Source organism: Chenopodium album, chromosome 16 (assembly GCF_948465745.1).
Source record: "Chenopodium album chromosome 16, dcCheAlbu1.1, whole genome shotgun sequence".
NCBI classification, from domain to species: domain Eukaryota; kingdom Viridiplantae; phylum Streptophyta; class Magnoliopsida; order Caryophyllales; family Amaranthaceae; genus Chenopodium; species Chenopodium album.
This window is the reverse complement of record NC_137849.1, coordinates 35,719,862-35,736,144: the sequence shown is the minus strand read 5'-3', so window position 1 is coordinate 35,736,144 and position 16,283 is coordinate 35,719,862. Positions and strand designations below refer to the sequence as shown.

At 39.1% G+C, this 16,283-nt stretch overlaps 2 protein-coding genes across 2 annotated transcripts; both read left to right on the top strand.

Annotated features, from left to right (window-relative positions):
- The first annotated feature begins 165 nt into the window (after positions 1 to 165).
- Positions 166 to 1,074, top strand: LOC145584158 (uncharacterized). Its single transcript, XM_081641072.1, has one exon. The coding sequence runs from the start codon at positions 166 to 168 to the stop codon at positions 1,072 to 1,074; it is 909 nt and encodes a 302-aa protein (XP_081497198.1).
- A 10,181-nt stretch (positions 1,075 to 11,255) lies between these two features.
- Positions 11,256 to 11,699, top strand: LOC145584157 (uncharacterized). The gene has a single exon (XM_081641070.1). It carries the CDS (start codon positions 11,256 to 11,258, stop codon positions 11,697 to 11,699), a length of 444 nt encoding a protein of 147 aa, XP_081497196.1.
- Positions 11,700 to 16,283: the final 4,584 nt, after the last annotated feature.

Here is a 16,283-nt window from a genome sequence, read left to right as displayed (position 1 = left end):
ATAATAGTGGATCCTTGATATATCTAGTAATTGCACTTATCGAAGACATAATTCCTTCATCAACAACCTTACCTAGGGAGCATCAGAACATTTGACATGCTAGCTAACCAATTCAAAAAGCATTTCATCGTTGGGAGGAGGCAAACAAAGACTAGCGTTCACTTGATGACTGTGAAGCAAGGAGAGACTGAAAGTCTTAAAGACTATATGAAGAGGTTCAACACCAAGGCTCAACTTATCCCTGACCTCCAAGATAATGTTGCTTTCACAACCATTCTCTTCGGGCTCAAGTCTAACAAGCTGAAATTTGAGCTTGTGCATGATAAAGTCACTACTTTCTCCGAAGCCGTGGAAAGATCTGAAAGAATTATTGAAGCAAGCGAGTTGTGCAAGGCACCCTTGGATAAGGACAAGGGGAAAAGAAAGCATGAAGACAACCATAAGAATAGAAACAGAAGGCCGAGGAAGGCCGAGAGTGATGATGAAGGACTTAGATACAATGCTGATAGGCGTGATATATATTTAGACATAAAAAACAAGGCTATCATTCCCAAGCCGAATCCAATGAACACGCCGATAGAGCAAAGGAGCAAAAAACTCTGGTGTGAGTACTATCGGGAGTGTGGCCATACCACCCGGAACTGTCGGGAACTCAAGAGAGCATTTGATAAGCTAGCAGATGAAGGCAAGCTTAACCGATATCTCAAAGCCCCCCCGAAAGACAAACAGAGGAGCAAGGCTTTTAGAGTTGTGCAAAAAGCTCACAGCTCTGCTGACACCAACATGAGCATCAATGTCATAGCCGGGGGATATGCCTCTGGAGGCTTGTCTAACATAGCATGCAAAGGTCATTCACGGTCGCTTGAAGAACCTATCTACGATATTGGCACTCCCTCATCCACCCCGAAGGACCCTCTCATGGTCTTCGGTGATGATGCTGCAAAGAAAATTCAAAGGCCCCATGATGACCCTCTAGTAATCCATATGAAGGTGGCCAATGCCAATGTTAAAAAGATCTTAGTGGATAGTGGGAGTTCAGCTGACATAATTACTTGGAAATGCCTTAAGCAGTGACAGGCTAAAGTCATATTACCTAAAGTAATTCCTAAAACCTCTAACTAAAATAGATAGGGAAGTAGGGTCGAATCCACAGGAAAACAAGTCTTTCTATTCCTAATTAATTAAAATAATCTGAATTATTTAGTAACCAAATTGTCGTTGTAAAAGAAATTAAACTAAGGAGAATAAAAGTAGGGAGAAATCAATGAATAAAAGCCTAGGGCATAGGTTCACCGATAAATAATATTCCAGGGTAAAACACAATAATCAATCATCAATGCATCAATTAATCAGATCATAAAGGGCTTTCGCTACGTATTACAATCACATAATTAATCTACCGGTATTAATCGCATCTCTCGAATCTTGAATTAACCATTTATAAATTAACCTGCCTATTGAAATTAAGCCTAAACATCAATTCTCATCTCTCGAATCTCGAATCAATATTGCATAACTCGTACAATTAAATCTGGCCAAATCTAATTGCATAGTATTAAATCAATCAATAGGAAATTAATCAAGCATTGACAATCAACAATAATAAATTACCCCTTCATATTATTTATGGATCCTCACAACCCTAGAAATAAAACTAGTCGTGCATACTTAAAACTAAACTAAACAAAGCAATTAAATTAAGCATGATTAAAAGCAATAATTAATTAAATAAAACAATTATATAAAGCATAACGAAAACAATAATAATAAACTAAACATGAAAACAATAAATTAAACAAAAGCAAAACAAAAGTATTTTAACACTAAACAGTAAACGTAACAAAACTAAAGAAAATAATCTAAAAACTAAAACTAACCTCCTACGTAAAACTACTACTCCTCCTTTTATAAAGAAGTAAAGCTAAACTAATTAGGAAACTAAGAGAATCATAATAACCTAAATAAAAGTCTAAGAAGTCCAAATCCTAACAAAAGAATGACAAATCCTCCCGTAAAAACCAAAGCCCCCATTAATAATGGGCCCTTAAATAGAGCCAAAGCCTAGTTGAAAACAACATTGTTCCAAAGAAAGGAACTAGCGCCCGACAGGGCCGTCTTTAGTTTGCAGCTCCTGGGCTGGTCTTCTTGGGCCTTCTTAAATTGCCTTGAGTCTTTACTCTAGTCTGTGTACTTCATTCGGGCTTTTACACTTTAATTCGGAACTTATATAGCTACCCTTTTGCCAAACTGATCCCTCAATCACCGAACCAAATTACTCTAGCTTGGTTTTGTACTTCAAATATTTGGTCATGAAATACAATCCGATTCTAATGTCTTTGTAGTGGTTAATAACCTCAGGGATTGTCATAATTCTGCAAATTCCTGCAAAATAATACCAACTCTGCAAAAACACTAGAAATGTATATTAGTAATAAAAATAGCTCCGCAGAGCTCAAATAAGCACAAACATGACCATGGGACGGAGAATAAAAATATATATAAAATAGATTCATCAAGAAGATGCGCTTCGGCAGAGGAGACCTCACACCCCTAGACAAGCCATTAGTCGGCTTCGGAGGACAGCGTGTTTACCCCTTGGGAACGATCAAGCTACCCATCCGCCTGGGGGAGAAGAAGAAGGGGAGAAGCTTGGTATTCACATTCTTAGTTGTGGACACCCCTCTTCCATACAACATGATCATTGGTCGGCCCTTACTCAACAAGGTCAAAGCTGCAATCTCAACCTACCATCTACTCTTTCAATTCGAGACTGATGATGGCTCCATTGGGAAGATATATGGAGATCAGTTTGAGGGGAGGAAATGCTATGTAGATAGCTTGAAGCAGCCCGAGGCCTCGGTCAATCAAGAGGAAGATAAGAGGGACAAGCAGAAAGCAATGGACGTAGATGAACCCCAACTCCCTATTATGAACATCTACATGGCCGAGAATCCCAAGAAATACGGTAGGCCCAAGCCAATTGAGGAGGATGAAAGCATACATCTAGGAGATGACCCCCCTCAGACTGTGAAAGTGGGAAAGAACTTAGACCCCCAGCTCAAGGAAAAAATCGTCCAAGTACTTAGAGAATTCAAAGATATCTTTGCTTTTACAGCAGATGAAATGCCGAGCATAGATCCCAATGTCATGACATACGAGCTAAATATCCGGGAAGGCTACCAGCCTGCCAAGTAGAAACTCAGGCATGCCGGGCCAAAGAGAAACAAAGCAGCAGCAGCTGAAGTTAAAAAGCTTCTCGAAGCGGGTTTCATTCGAGAATGCCAATATACTGAGAGGCTATCTACTGTTGTGCTTGTTAAAAAGCCAAATAGCTCTCGGCGTATGTGTGTGGACTTTACATATTTGAACAAAGCCTGCGCAAAGGATGATCATCGTTTGCCGAAAATTGATAGGTTGGTGGATTCGATCGCTGGTCACGCCCTCCTAAGCTTCATGGATGCCAAATGTTGGGTACCACCAAATACCCATGTCGGAAAAAGATCAAGCCCATACAGCCTTCATCACCAGCCAAGGGGTATACTGTTATAATGTTATGCCATTCGGTTTGAAGAATGCTGGGGCTACATACCAGCGCTTGATGAAAAAAATCTTTGAAGGGAAGTTGGGCCAAAACATTGAGGCTTATGTTGATGAAATGATCGTTAAAAGCAAAGAGAGCTCAGACCACATAGCAGATGTAACACCCTAGAAATTCCTTTATTTTAAAATCCCTGTTTTGCCCTATTTAAAACTTTAAATAGGAATATCTAAGACATTACCGCCACCGTGAAAACGGCTAAGGCAACTATCAAAGACACACAGCGGAAGACTAATTTCAAAACCATTCAAAACAAGTCAACTTGAAAAGTCAATCAACGAAAGTAAAGTCAAACCAAAGTCAAACGAAGTAAAATAAAATCAACCTACAACTTGGAACCATTATAGGCCCTTATTAAAACCAAACAGAACTCAAAACCTTTGCGTTAGTCATACGTAATAATAATGCCATAAATAATTACAGCAATAAACACATCATATACTTATAGAAATTAACATGATTCGCTCTTCACTCATGCCCATTCATGAATATGCTTCATCACCTGAAAAGCTTATCTCTACCGATTTCCACTACTCTCCATTAAAAATGGGTCATCATAGGGCTAAGATAAAGACAAGGCCAACAAACACACAATCAGCAAAGCTGAGTACATAAGAGTAACTAACACACTAGCATACAATTCCCTACCAATACAAATACACAACTTACCTTGTTGCACCTGTTTTTCAAACTTACCACAATCAATAAAAGTTCTCACTAGACACTAAATAATTTATTTAGCGTTGATTACGCATCGAACGGGTTTCCCACTAATCTCCCCCAAATAAATTGAGGTTACTGACACGGGAGCTAACCGTGCCAGCATCAAAACCACTCGTAAGTGGCGGAATTCCTGCACATAATAATAATAATAAAAGGAATGTACAGCGTCCTGTACTCCAGTAGAAGTTATGGTTAAATATAAAACCCCATAACTTCCCCCATAAGTTCATACTCAAGGTATATACGTTCCAAGAGTTTTGGTGCGTAATCTCTTTCCCTTTACGTTATTTACAGATTATTAAACTCGGTGATGACTCTCAAACCATAATCATTCAATCAACAATAATTAATCAAACAATTCAATATACCAATTTAATTCTTGAATAATTAATGACCATATAATATTTAATGTTGAACCCTTTTTAATTCTATCTCGGTGTCAAGGACACCTCAAACGCATAAAGCGCCACAAATCCTATCCCTCGGTGTTAAAAACACCTTAAGTGCACTAAGGCACCAACATACAATTTATTCCTCGTGTACATAGACACTTATATAGCTCTTTCCTCATGCTTATAGCATCAATAAAAATTATATGAACCATAATAAAATTCCTTTTCAATATTCCAAACCAAATTAAACATTTAGTTTAATTAAACATGCTCTCTAACATGCCACAAATAAATATGAGGTTCATAAATAATACTCCAAACTATTATTTTTTCCAAATCAATAATCCATCACAAATAAATCATGCCTCATAATCCATTCACCAATAACATCCAAATCATAAATTCCATTCCAAACCTAGCATGATACTACTTATAATCAATCAAACACATTTAGCATGCTACTACATCAATATAATTATGCTAAGTACGCGAACGTACCTTGTATACGATCTTAATATCGCCACAATTAATAAAAATCGCTCACTTCAAAGTCTCCTATAATTTAAAATCATAAAAGAGTATTAAAATCCACTCTACACAAATTTCCAGCAATATATACTATTATAAAACCCCTCATAATTTATTTAAAATAAGCTGAAATTATATTTAAAACATCATACTTTAATCCCAATTAATGGGTAATTAAAATTCCTTAAAGAAACTTGATTTTTCATACACCACCAAAAAATTCCAGCACTATATTTTAATGAAAACTTGCTGTAATCAAAGGTTTACACCATTATCTATCATAATCCTTCAATAATTTACAAATCAAGAACCTAGGGTTTCAAAAATTGGGGCTTTTTAATTAAAAACATAATCTGAAAACTAATTAACATAATACTCATAATCAAATATCAAAAATTAAATCACAAAACCCATAATTAATATTTAGATCTAGGATTAAATAGGTTTTTTTTTTTAAAAAAATAAAGTTTTAATTTTTTTTTTCGGAAAAGGTGGCCAGCCACCACTGTTGGCTGCCGCCAGCCGCCGGTTGGTGCTACTGGTGGCTGGCGCCAGCGGCCCACTGGTGGTGGTGGTGGCTGACGGTAAGGGGGAGCCGAAAAAGGGGAAGGGGAAAAAGAGAAAGAAAAAGAAAAGAAAAATAAAGAGAAAAGGGAGAGAAGTTTACCTTGAGTTTTCTCCACTTTGGGCAAAGTTTGATTTGCCTCGTATGTGGGATATTTATACCCCTTCTCTAAGACCCTTCTCTCTAAACTTTCCTTTTTAATTTTCCTAATCCCATCCCTAATAAAACTTTACTAAAATAATACTTTCCTAAATTAAACCCCAACTTAATTAAAATAATAATTAATTAAATAAACTTTCCTTTTATAAAATATTTCCAAACTTATTAAAATACTTTAAATAAAACATTTCAATTCAATTAAATACTTCTCAAAATACTTATTTTAATTAAAATACGTATAAAAATACGAGGTATTACAGCAGACCTAAGGGAAACATTCACCACCCTTAGAAAATATAAAATGAAGCTCAATCTAAACAAGTGTGTCTTCGGGGTGCAAGGGGGAAAGTGCCTAGGCTTTATGATAGATCAATGTGGCATTGATGCTAACCCGAACAAAATTCAAGCCATCCTTGACATGGAATCCCCAGGATTGTGAAAGAAGTGCAACGCCTTACAGGTTGCCTAGCTGCGCTTGGGTGATTTCTATCCCGATTAGCTGACAAGAGCTTATTCTTTTTCAAGGCCCTCAAGAGGCCCAAGTTCATGTGGGATGAGGAAGCTGAGAAAGCTTTCCAACAATTAAAAGAACATTTGATGAATGCCCAAAAACTTGTAAGCCCCCTGCCCGGGGAGACATTGTATGTGTACTTAGCCATATCTGACTATGCACTATGTGCGGTTCTTGTTGCTGAAAGAGAAGAATGCCAAGCACCTGTCTATTTTGTCAGCCATGCCTTAAGGGGAGATGAGACACGATATACTCTCATTGAAAAAGTGGTGTACGCTTTAGTGATGGCAAGCCGGAAGTTGAAGCCATACTTTCAAGCGCACCCAATCAAAGTTCTCACTAGCCAACCAATCAAGAAGGTGCTAGAAAGCAAAAATCACTCCTCCTAGATGACAGATTGGTCAGACCAATTAGCTAATTTCGGAATTGAATTTGAGCCCCGCAAAGCCATAAAAGCATAAGCCTTAGCTAACTTCATAGCCGAGTGCGCCCACATGCCCTTACTCCAATTAACACCTCCGCCTCCTAGGCTCTTTATGTGGATGGGTCGTTTAAAAAGGCTGGAAGTGGGGCTGGGCTAGTCATAACCTCCTGTAACACCCTAGAAATTCCTTTCCTTTAAAATACCTGTTTTGCGCTTTTTAAAACTCCAAATAGGAAAATCTAAGATATTACCGCCACCGTGAAAACGGCTAAGACAATTATCAAAGACACACGGCGGAAGACTATCTTTAAAACCATTCAAAATAAGTCAACTTAAAAGTCAACCAAACGAAAACAACCTACAACTTGGAACCATTGTAGGCCCTTATTAAAACCAAATAAGACTTGAAAACCTTTGCATTAGTCTCATAAGCATAATAATATTATAATCAATAAAGCAATAAATTACATCATAGTCTTATGGAAACTAAACATGATTTTCTCTTCACTCATGCCCACCATGAATATGCTTCACCACCTAAAAAGCTCCTCTCTACTTGTCCCCACTACTCGCCATTAGAAATGGGTCGTCGTAGGGCCAAAGTAAAGACAAGGTCAACAAAACACACAAACACATAATCAGCAATGCTGAGTACATAAGCGTAAATAAAACACACTAACATGCTTTCACCCTATCATCACACAACTTACCGTGTTGCACCTGTTTACAAGCACACAACATACGACATGACCATCCAATAAATAACTAATTCATTTATTTAGCTTGATTACGCATTGAACGGGTTTCCCCCTAACCTTCCCAATAAAGGGGTACTAACAAGGGAGCTAACCGTGCCAGTATAAAATAACCACTCATAAGTGGCGGAATTCCTACGCATAATAATAAAAGGAAAATACAGCGTCCTGTACTACCCAGTAGAAGTTATGGTCAAATATAAAGTCACATAACTCCCCCCATATGTTCATACTCAAGGTATATGTTCCAAGAGTTTTGGTGCGTAATCTCTTTCACTTTACGTTATTTACATATTATTAAACTTGGTGATGACTCAAACCATAACACAAACAAACATTATAATTATTCCAAACAATTAAACATTCCAATTTAATTCTTGAATAATTAGTGACCACATAATATTTAATGTTGAACCCTTTTTTTAAATCTACCTCGGTGTCAAAGACACCTTAAACGCATAATGCGCCACAAGTCCTATCCCTCGGTGTTGAAAACACCTTAAGTGCACTAAGGCACCAAAAATATAATTTATTCCTCGTGTACAAAGACACTTAAATAGCTCATTCCTCATACTTATAGCATCAATAAAAAATTATATGAACCATAATAAAATTCCTTTTCAATATTCCAAACCAAATTAAACATTTAGTTTAAATAAACATGCTCATTATCATGCCAATAATAAAAGTGTGGTTCATATACAATATGCCAAATTAACTATTTCCAATCACCAATCCAATCAATAATTTATTTCAACCAAACATGCTTCACAAAAAATTCCCCAAAACCATTCTCACTTCAATCAATCCAATTCAAATCACCAATCTCATTTCAATTCAACCATTTCAACCAATTTCTAGCATGACACTAACTTGGAATCACTCAAATAAATCCTAGCATGTTTCTACACGCTTAATAAATTTCCGAGTACGCGTACGTACCTCAAATAAGCTCTTAAAATAGCCGAGTACATTACAACAATTCCTGAACCAAGTCTCCTACATAAAAGGGGACAATAATACTATATTAATTACCCTTGTATACACAATTTCCATCAACTTAAACTCACTTTTATTCACTGTAAATAATCTGAAAATTATTTAAAAACTCCTAATTAACCTCTCTTTTAATTGGTAATTAAACCCTTTCATTAAAATCACAATTATACTACTTTGAATAAAATTCCAGCACTTTAAACTAATCAAAAACCTTTTAAAACTTCATCAAAATATATCTTTATACTTAAATTATCCATAGAAACATTGTGTATAAAAAAGCCCTAAATTAATTTATACAAGAACCCTAAAAATCAAGTCTTGAATAAATTAAAACCCTAACTTTTAATACCTTATAAAATCTTAGGTTAAAACCATACAAAATCTGAAATTTATACTCTTTAGTTGTCAAAACACAATTATACAATATAGTAATATAATTTATCAATCAAAAATCAAAACCCAAAGTATATAAATTGTATAAAATAAAACAAGATAAAAGAGGAGAGAGAGGAACCAACCACAGGTCGGTGGCTGGCCGGCTGGTCGAGGTTGCTGGCGGGTTTCGACGTGACGAGGTGGCGTCGGCGAGTTGAGGTGGTCAGCAAAAGTGGGAAAACAAGAACTCCCTTATGCATGAGCTTTGTGTGGACTTTCACGCATGAAAGGAATACCAAGGGGAAAAAATAATAAGATAAGAAAAAGAAAAGAAGAAAAGAAAGAAAAGAAAATTAAGAAAAATGAAAGGCACACTTACATTCATTAATCTGATTTTTAACCTTCTTTGTGTGGGGAAATTTTGGAGTATTGAGAGGTATTTATAGAGTAGAGAATAAGGTTTAAGTTTGGGCTCAATAAATAAATGGGCGTAAGTTATGGAATATTTGACCCACAAGAGTTCAAATAAAAGGTTAGGATTATTTAAATGAAATGGGTAATTCCAATAAGAGTATGTAGGACTAGTTTACATACGATATTTTAAATGAGCCCAAATAATTAATAAACTTTTGGCTCAAAATATAATTTACTTTTATAAAACTTTATAAATAAAATACTTTAGCCCTTTAAAATATTTGATTAAAATAATCGAGCCCTTAAAAATATATTTTGTAAATACTTAAATACTTTATAAAAATACGGAGTATTTGTAGACATCTACTTTTAGCCTCCAGTCCCGATAGGAAGTGCTATGATGATAAATAAAACCATCTTTGTGTTGGGTCAACGTGAAGAATGCTTATGGACAACTGATTAAATCACAAGAATGTAAAATGACTAGCCTAACCCAAAACAAAATAAATTAAGGTCCAAAATAACTAAGCTTGATCATAACTAGGCTTAAGCCTGAGGTTAAAACCTAATTATGACGGATTTAGAGGCGCCTAGGTTAAAAATCAATGCTGCCGCAAAGAAATCCGCGCGCATCTCTATGAGTCGCGCTGGTCTGCGCGCGCAACTTAATCATTTGCGCGTGAGACCCAGCGCAGTTGCTAGTGAATGCGCTTGCGGAAGATTCAAAATTTCATAAAAATATAAAATCGAATCTTACCATAATACCACGTGCAAGATGATCAGTTGCGCTGCCCATAGCAGCGTATCCAAATTACTTGCACTGGGATATCGCACGTAACCCATTCATATGCGCGCGACACCTGCTGCGCAGAACGTTCAAAACCCTAAACGCATCCATTCCCTATAAATAGAGGCTTAATACGAGGCTCAAACAGACAGAAATTCATCTAAAACTCTGCCAAAAACTTTATGAACTTGTGTGCTATCAAACCCTCTTGTCCTAAACACTCACCCCCTCAATACTTGTTACTATGGTGGAGGTTCCCGAACAAGGAGTCCATAAGTGTTCTAAACGAAGATCTAGCAAGGAGAAGTGGTAAATTACGGAGCACTTAGATCAATCACCTTTATTTTCTTGTTTAAATAACTTTTAATTAATTAATTAGTGTTGTTTGATCACTTTAAACGAAATTTTAATTAATTAATTTCACATAGTATCTTGCGTTAAACAAAGAATAGAATTGAATAAATTTATTGTTGATTGATCACTTAAGCCAAGGAGAATCTTGTTTATTTATTGTTCTTTCACAAATATTGATTAAATAAGAATAACGACTTTTGCAATGTAATTCCTACATGATTGACGCATGTAAATAAAATCAACTAACTTAGTTTTTAGGTATCACGTTGCATATATTGTTTGGTGATGAAATTGTGAAAAAGGAAGAGCTAGTAGAGGCCGTACTAGGGCTAGGATAGCGATTCCCCCCTAAAGGGAACGTTATCTTGGTACCCTCGCTCCCGAACTCATTTCTGGTTCATGTAGACCAATTTGGGCATGGGTAAACTTACGATTTGTGCTAAATATCCCTTTAATTCTACTTGGGAGAAAGGCATGAACGAGGTTTATGAGTTTTCCTAAAACTCATTGGCGACTCCTACTTGTTTCTTATAAAAAAGCGTGATGATAAGATCAATTCTAATTTAAGGTCCCCCAAACAGTCAGGAATTCAAATCGTAATACACCCTAACAAGTGTAAAGTCCTAGGCTTTTAAAGGGCCATGGGCATCTAAGGAGAAGGATCCCCTACGATGGGCACACCCTCCTTACAGTATTACACCTCCCCGGAGGGAGAGAAATTTGAATATGATGTCAAGTTCGCTTTCCATGCATCAAACAATGAAACTGAGTATGAAGCTCTCATCTTGGGGCTAAACTTGTGTCAATTCATGAAAATTAAGTCAGTGCAAGTATGCTTAGAAACCCAGCTTATTGTGGGGCAAATGACAAAAGAATTTGAAGTGAAGGAGGAAAACATGAAGGTCTACTTTGAGAAGGCTGAAAGGTTGGCAAAAGCGTTTGAAAACTTTGAGATCAAGCACATCCCCCGCTCGGAAAATCAGCAAGCCGATGCCCTCGCTCTATTGGCAAGCTCAGCCGAGGGAATAACCCCTCGAAATATCATGTGGGAGGTCCTAGAAAAACCAAGTACTCATAAACCCGCAATCATGGAAATCGATAGAGGGGATACTTAGATGGATCAAATCATTCTTTACTTGAAGGAAGAATTGCCAATTGACACCCCTGGCTAACAGACCATCAAGAAACGTGCTGAGTGGTTCAAATTGCATGAGGGGAATCCTTCACTCACCTATTGCTCAAGTGCATCACCCCATAGGAGGAAAATTATTTTCTTAAAGAAATTCATGAAGGGGCATATGGTAGCCATCAGGGCAAAAGAACCATAGCAGGAAAGGCGCTGAGGGCCGGGTTTTATTGGCCAACCCTAGGCATGATGCCATGAAACTTGTAAAAAAGTGTGAAAGATGCGAAATGTTCGCTGACGTCCCTCATCTCCCAGCCAATGCCCTTACAAGCATTCAATATGTCTTACCCTTCGACCGGTGGGGCATGGATATTCTTGGGCCTCTCCCCGTGGCTTCGAGACAAAGAAAATTTCTGATATTGGTTGTTGATTATTTTACCAAGTGCGTTGAAGCCGAGCCGGTGGCAACAATCACTGACAAGCAAGTTCAGAAGTTCATATGGAGAAACATCATTACCCGCTCTGGGGTACTCCGCATCCTGATCTCAGACAATGGCCTTCAGTTCAACAACGGGCCAACTAGAGAATATTGTGGGCGTTTTGGAATTCAAACAAGGTTCTCGGCTATATGCCAACCCGAAACAAATGGGCAAGCTGAGGCAACAAACAAAACAATCTTGAAGGGGCTAAAGACAATGCTGGAAGGTACGAAAGGCTCTTGGGTCGATGACTTACCCGGAATTTTGTGGTCCATTCGTACCATGACCAAAGAGGCTGCGGGGCAAACTCCTTTTGCCTTAGTGTATGGAAGCGATGTTGTGCTCCATGTAGAAGTCGGAACTCCATCTCCTCGAGTCACCTTCTATAACTATGCCCAAAATAATGAATTGAAGCCCTTGGCCTTAGACCTGCTCCCAGAGATAAGAGGAGATGCCTTTCTTTGCTCCGTGGCATACAAGCAAAGGATAACTCGTTATTACAACAATAGAGTCAAAGCTAAACCCCTAGCTGAGGGAGATTGGGTGCTCAAGAAATGTGAAGCTGCTGGCAAGCTCCCCGTATTGGGAAAGCTAAGCCTAAATTGGGAAGGGCCTTACAAGATCAAGGAAGTCATTTGCCCAAGGACCTTTCGCTTGCAGACTCCTAATGGCAAAGACCTCCCCCGGCCATGGAATGCGAACATCATGCGAAGGTTTTATGTGTGAGCATGTCATTCCCTTACAATGATGCCCTAGGGGAAATAAGAACCGATACGAGGAGATAAATTTTTATTGTGCATCATTGAAATATTTTTTGCTTTATGTTAATATAATGAAAAAACCCCCTCAGTTGGGATGTTTGCCCCCTATGTTTTGCATTCTTTGTTATTTTCTTACTTTAAATTTCTTGTCTTTTATATCGCTTATTAGCATAGCCGATAATCATTTAACAGCACCGCATGCCCGGCATAGGGCATTCCGGTTCGCTGAGTTAACAATTCAATAACAAGTTTGTTCCAATGTTTAAGCAAGATGCTAGCCTATGCTCAAACATTTGAGATAGAGTCCTGGCCAAGTCATTATTCATAACTTATGGCTCGTTTAGCCCCTAGCCTGACCCAAAAGAAGGGCAAGCTCAGCTCTCAGACTCTCAATAACTTAGGGCTCATTTAGCCCTCAACCTACTCTAAAAAGTTGGAATAGCCCAGCTCTCATATAACTCCCGACTTGGGGCTCGTTTTAGCCCATACCTATTTTTATTATCAATCTAATATTTATAACTAAGGGCTCGTTTAGCCCCTCGGCGTGTAATAAAAATGCAAAAACTAAAAAGCAACACCCATTCTCATGCATCAATAACATGGGGCTCGTTTAGCCCTCACCTAACCCCGAAAAGCAAGAATAGCATGCTAGGGTTACCTGTCAAGTATTAGGGGCTTTTTGGCCCCTATGACTCAATAATCCTTAGGGAATCAAGCAAAGTGCGCAAACTCGGCAAAAGGAAGTCAAGAGGAGACATACAACACCATTACATCAATAACACCAAGTCAAAGGAGAATATGCAGTTTCAGTGTGCTACGAGTTTAAGTACAACCCTGGAAAACAACTTAAGCAAGTCAAATACAAAAGCCGAGCTACAATAACTACTCAGGGATCTCATTCTGTTGACCCTTCTCAGCTAGGACCTTCCTCCGTTCCTCCTCCTCAACAGCAGCAATGAGAGCCTTAACCTAATCCCGCACCTTGGGATAAGATTCCTGTAGTCCAAAGGCGGCAAAGGCCGTTTACATATGGACTTGGGAATCAACGATTCCCGCCTCGAAGGCCTTATATCCCAACTCAGACTGAAAATCAGCAAAAGCTGGATACTTCTTCAAATCAGCAATCACCTCCTCCTAGGACCGCTCTGCTCTCTCCCGAGCCTGAGCCAACTCCTCCTTCAAGTCTGTCAGCTCATTTTCTTCTTCTTAAGCATCTCGGTCAGCTTTTTATTCTCCTCCTTGACCTCAGTGACTTTAGTCTCAAGGGCCTGGGTGCTAGTCTTCCCAGCCTCATGGGTGTTAGTAAGGTCCTACTTGGCCTTTTTCAGTGCATCCTTGGCCGTGCTGAGCTCCAGTTTCAGATCGTGAATCTGAGTCCGAGCCTTTGATAACTCTGTCCGCAGTCCCTCCATGTCCTGCACGACATAATTCTTGTACTCCTCGGCCAGCACGCTCATGGTCGCGCCGACCTACATTAATAAGGAGAACGTATGATTAGTATAACCCCAAGGATAGAGAAAACCAATGCAAAATATATGGATACATACCTTCAAGATACTATCAAAAGCGGAGGGAGAAGAACTTGGATGGATCTCTCCTCACCGCCTGAGCGTCTCCCGCCGAAGAGAAGCGGGGCATAAGATCCTTTACTATAGATTTGCGCCCCTGCTTAGTCAAAGTCAAGAAAGGCTCGCGGAATAAGGGTGGCTTGGGGTCCCCAACCTCACAGTCCTCATCACTCTCGTCTTCACTCTCTTCCTCGATGCAAGGACGTTTTCCCTGCTACCCAAAGCCTTCAGCTTCCAAAAGCTCAATATGTTGAGAGACCGCTGGAGAAGCATGGTGAGACCCCTAATCATCCAACTCCATCATCATTGCTCGGGAAGATCCTTCACCCCTCTTAGTTGGCTTCTTCATTGACTTCGGATTCTGGAAAGGCAAAACACAAGTTGAATAAGTTAGCAAGAAAAACAATCACTCAAAAGGAACCAGCTCTAGGAAAATGGGCATACCGGGGGAGGAAGTGGAATTCTCATGTCTCCTCTGTTCAAGGAGGCCCTAATCTTCCCATCTCGGAAGTTCACTCCTGACATCTTGCGCTGAAGCTTGCCTTTTAGTTGGTTGTATGCAATACCTGCAAGCAAACATTCATGCAAACATGTTAGTAACCAAGCCCGGGGAGAAAATACATAAGGATTTTGAAACTTAAATAAATAAAAACAAATCCTACCGCTATCATAAGCATGGCTCAGGCCCACGACACTCAAAAACCGCTCCTTCTTGAAGTGTCTATCCTTCAAAATCCACATGGTCGGATGCTTCTCTCTCGATCCTTTTTCCTTAAAGGATTGCAGCCAAGTAGCCCCTACGGCTTCATCAACACTCATGGCAGGAACATTGTAGTTCAAACCGACCCTAGGCAAGCCGCTATGATCTCAGGGTATCCTCTAACCCCTGGCATGGAAAATGAAAAGAAAAGTGTGGCGGAAGCCCTTTTGGCTCGAGGGCTTCGTAAGTATGGTGAGGTAGAACTCCCTATCATGAAAAGCATATCACTCATGGCTATCTACATTACCTGGGATCTCCTGAAGCCTATGGGTATTCCTAAAAGCAGTTACAACACAAGGTGCGCCTAGTAAACTACAAGTGGCTATGTAGGCGTTTATTGTCAGCCAGGAGTTAGGAACATGCTGGGTGATACTCAAATTATACTCTGTCAACAATTCCTCAATAAAGGGGTACAACGGGAACCTCAACCCATTATCCAGACAATCCTTATATACAGCTATACACCCGGGCGGAGGGTTATCTGCAGTGCTATCACCCCCGGGGGAAGAAATGAGAAAAGGTTCCTTAACATGATATTGGGTTTGCAAGTGTCTAGTTCCCTCTGATAAAGATCTAAGCCAAGCGGGCGAGGGGTGACACTTAGAGGGACTAATCCTCCTAACAGGTGGTTTAAAAGGCACCAGCGCTCCAAGAGAAGAAGTAGATGTATCATCTTCACTCGACATAGTCACAACACCGTCAACAAGCAATCTGTTCAAACAACCCCTAGCAGTCGGTTTACATGCAAGAGAAACTTCCCTAGGGAAAGAAGGCTAATAATAATTAAAGCCTAAATCATGCTCAGGGGAAGGGGATGGCACACAAGACAATGGCACACCCAAGGGAATAGATGCATCAACACTCCTACCAATTACATCAACTACAAGTCTTCCCCCCCCGGCCAGATTTCCTTTGACAAGTCATAAGATGCAAGGCCGGGGAGAGGATCCAGATAATCTTGAGTCTCTTGGTCATTCATAACACATGCATAGCACAACTTAATAT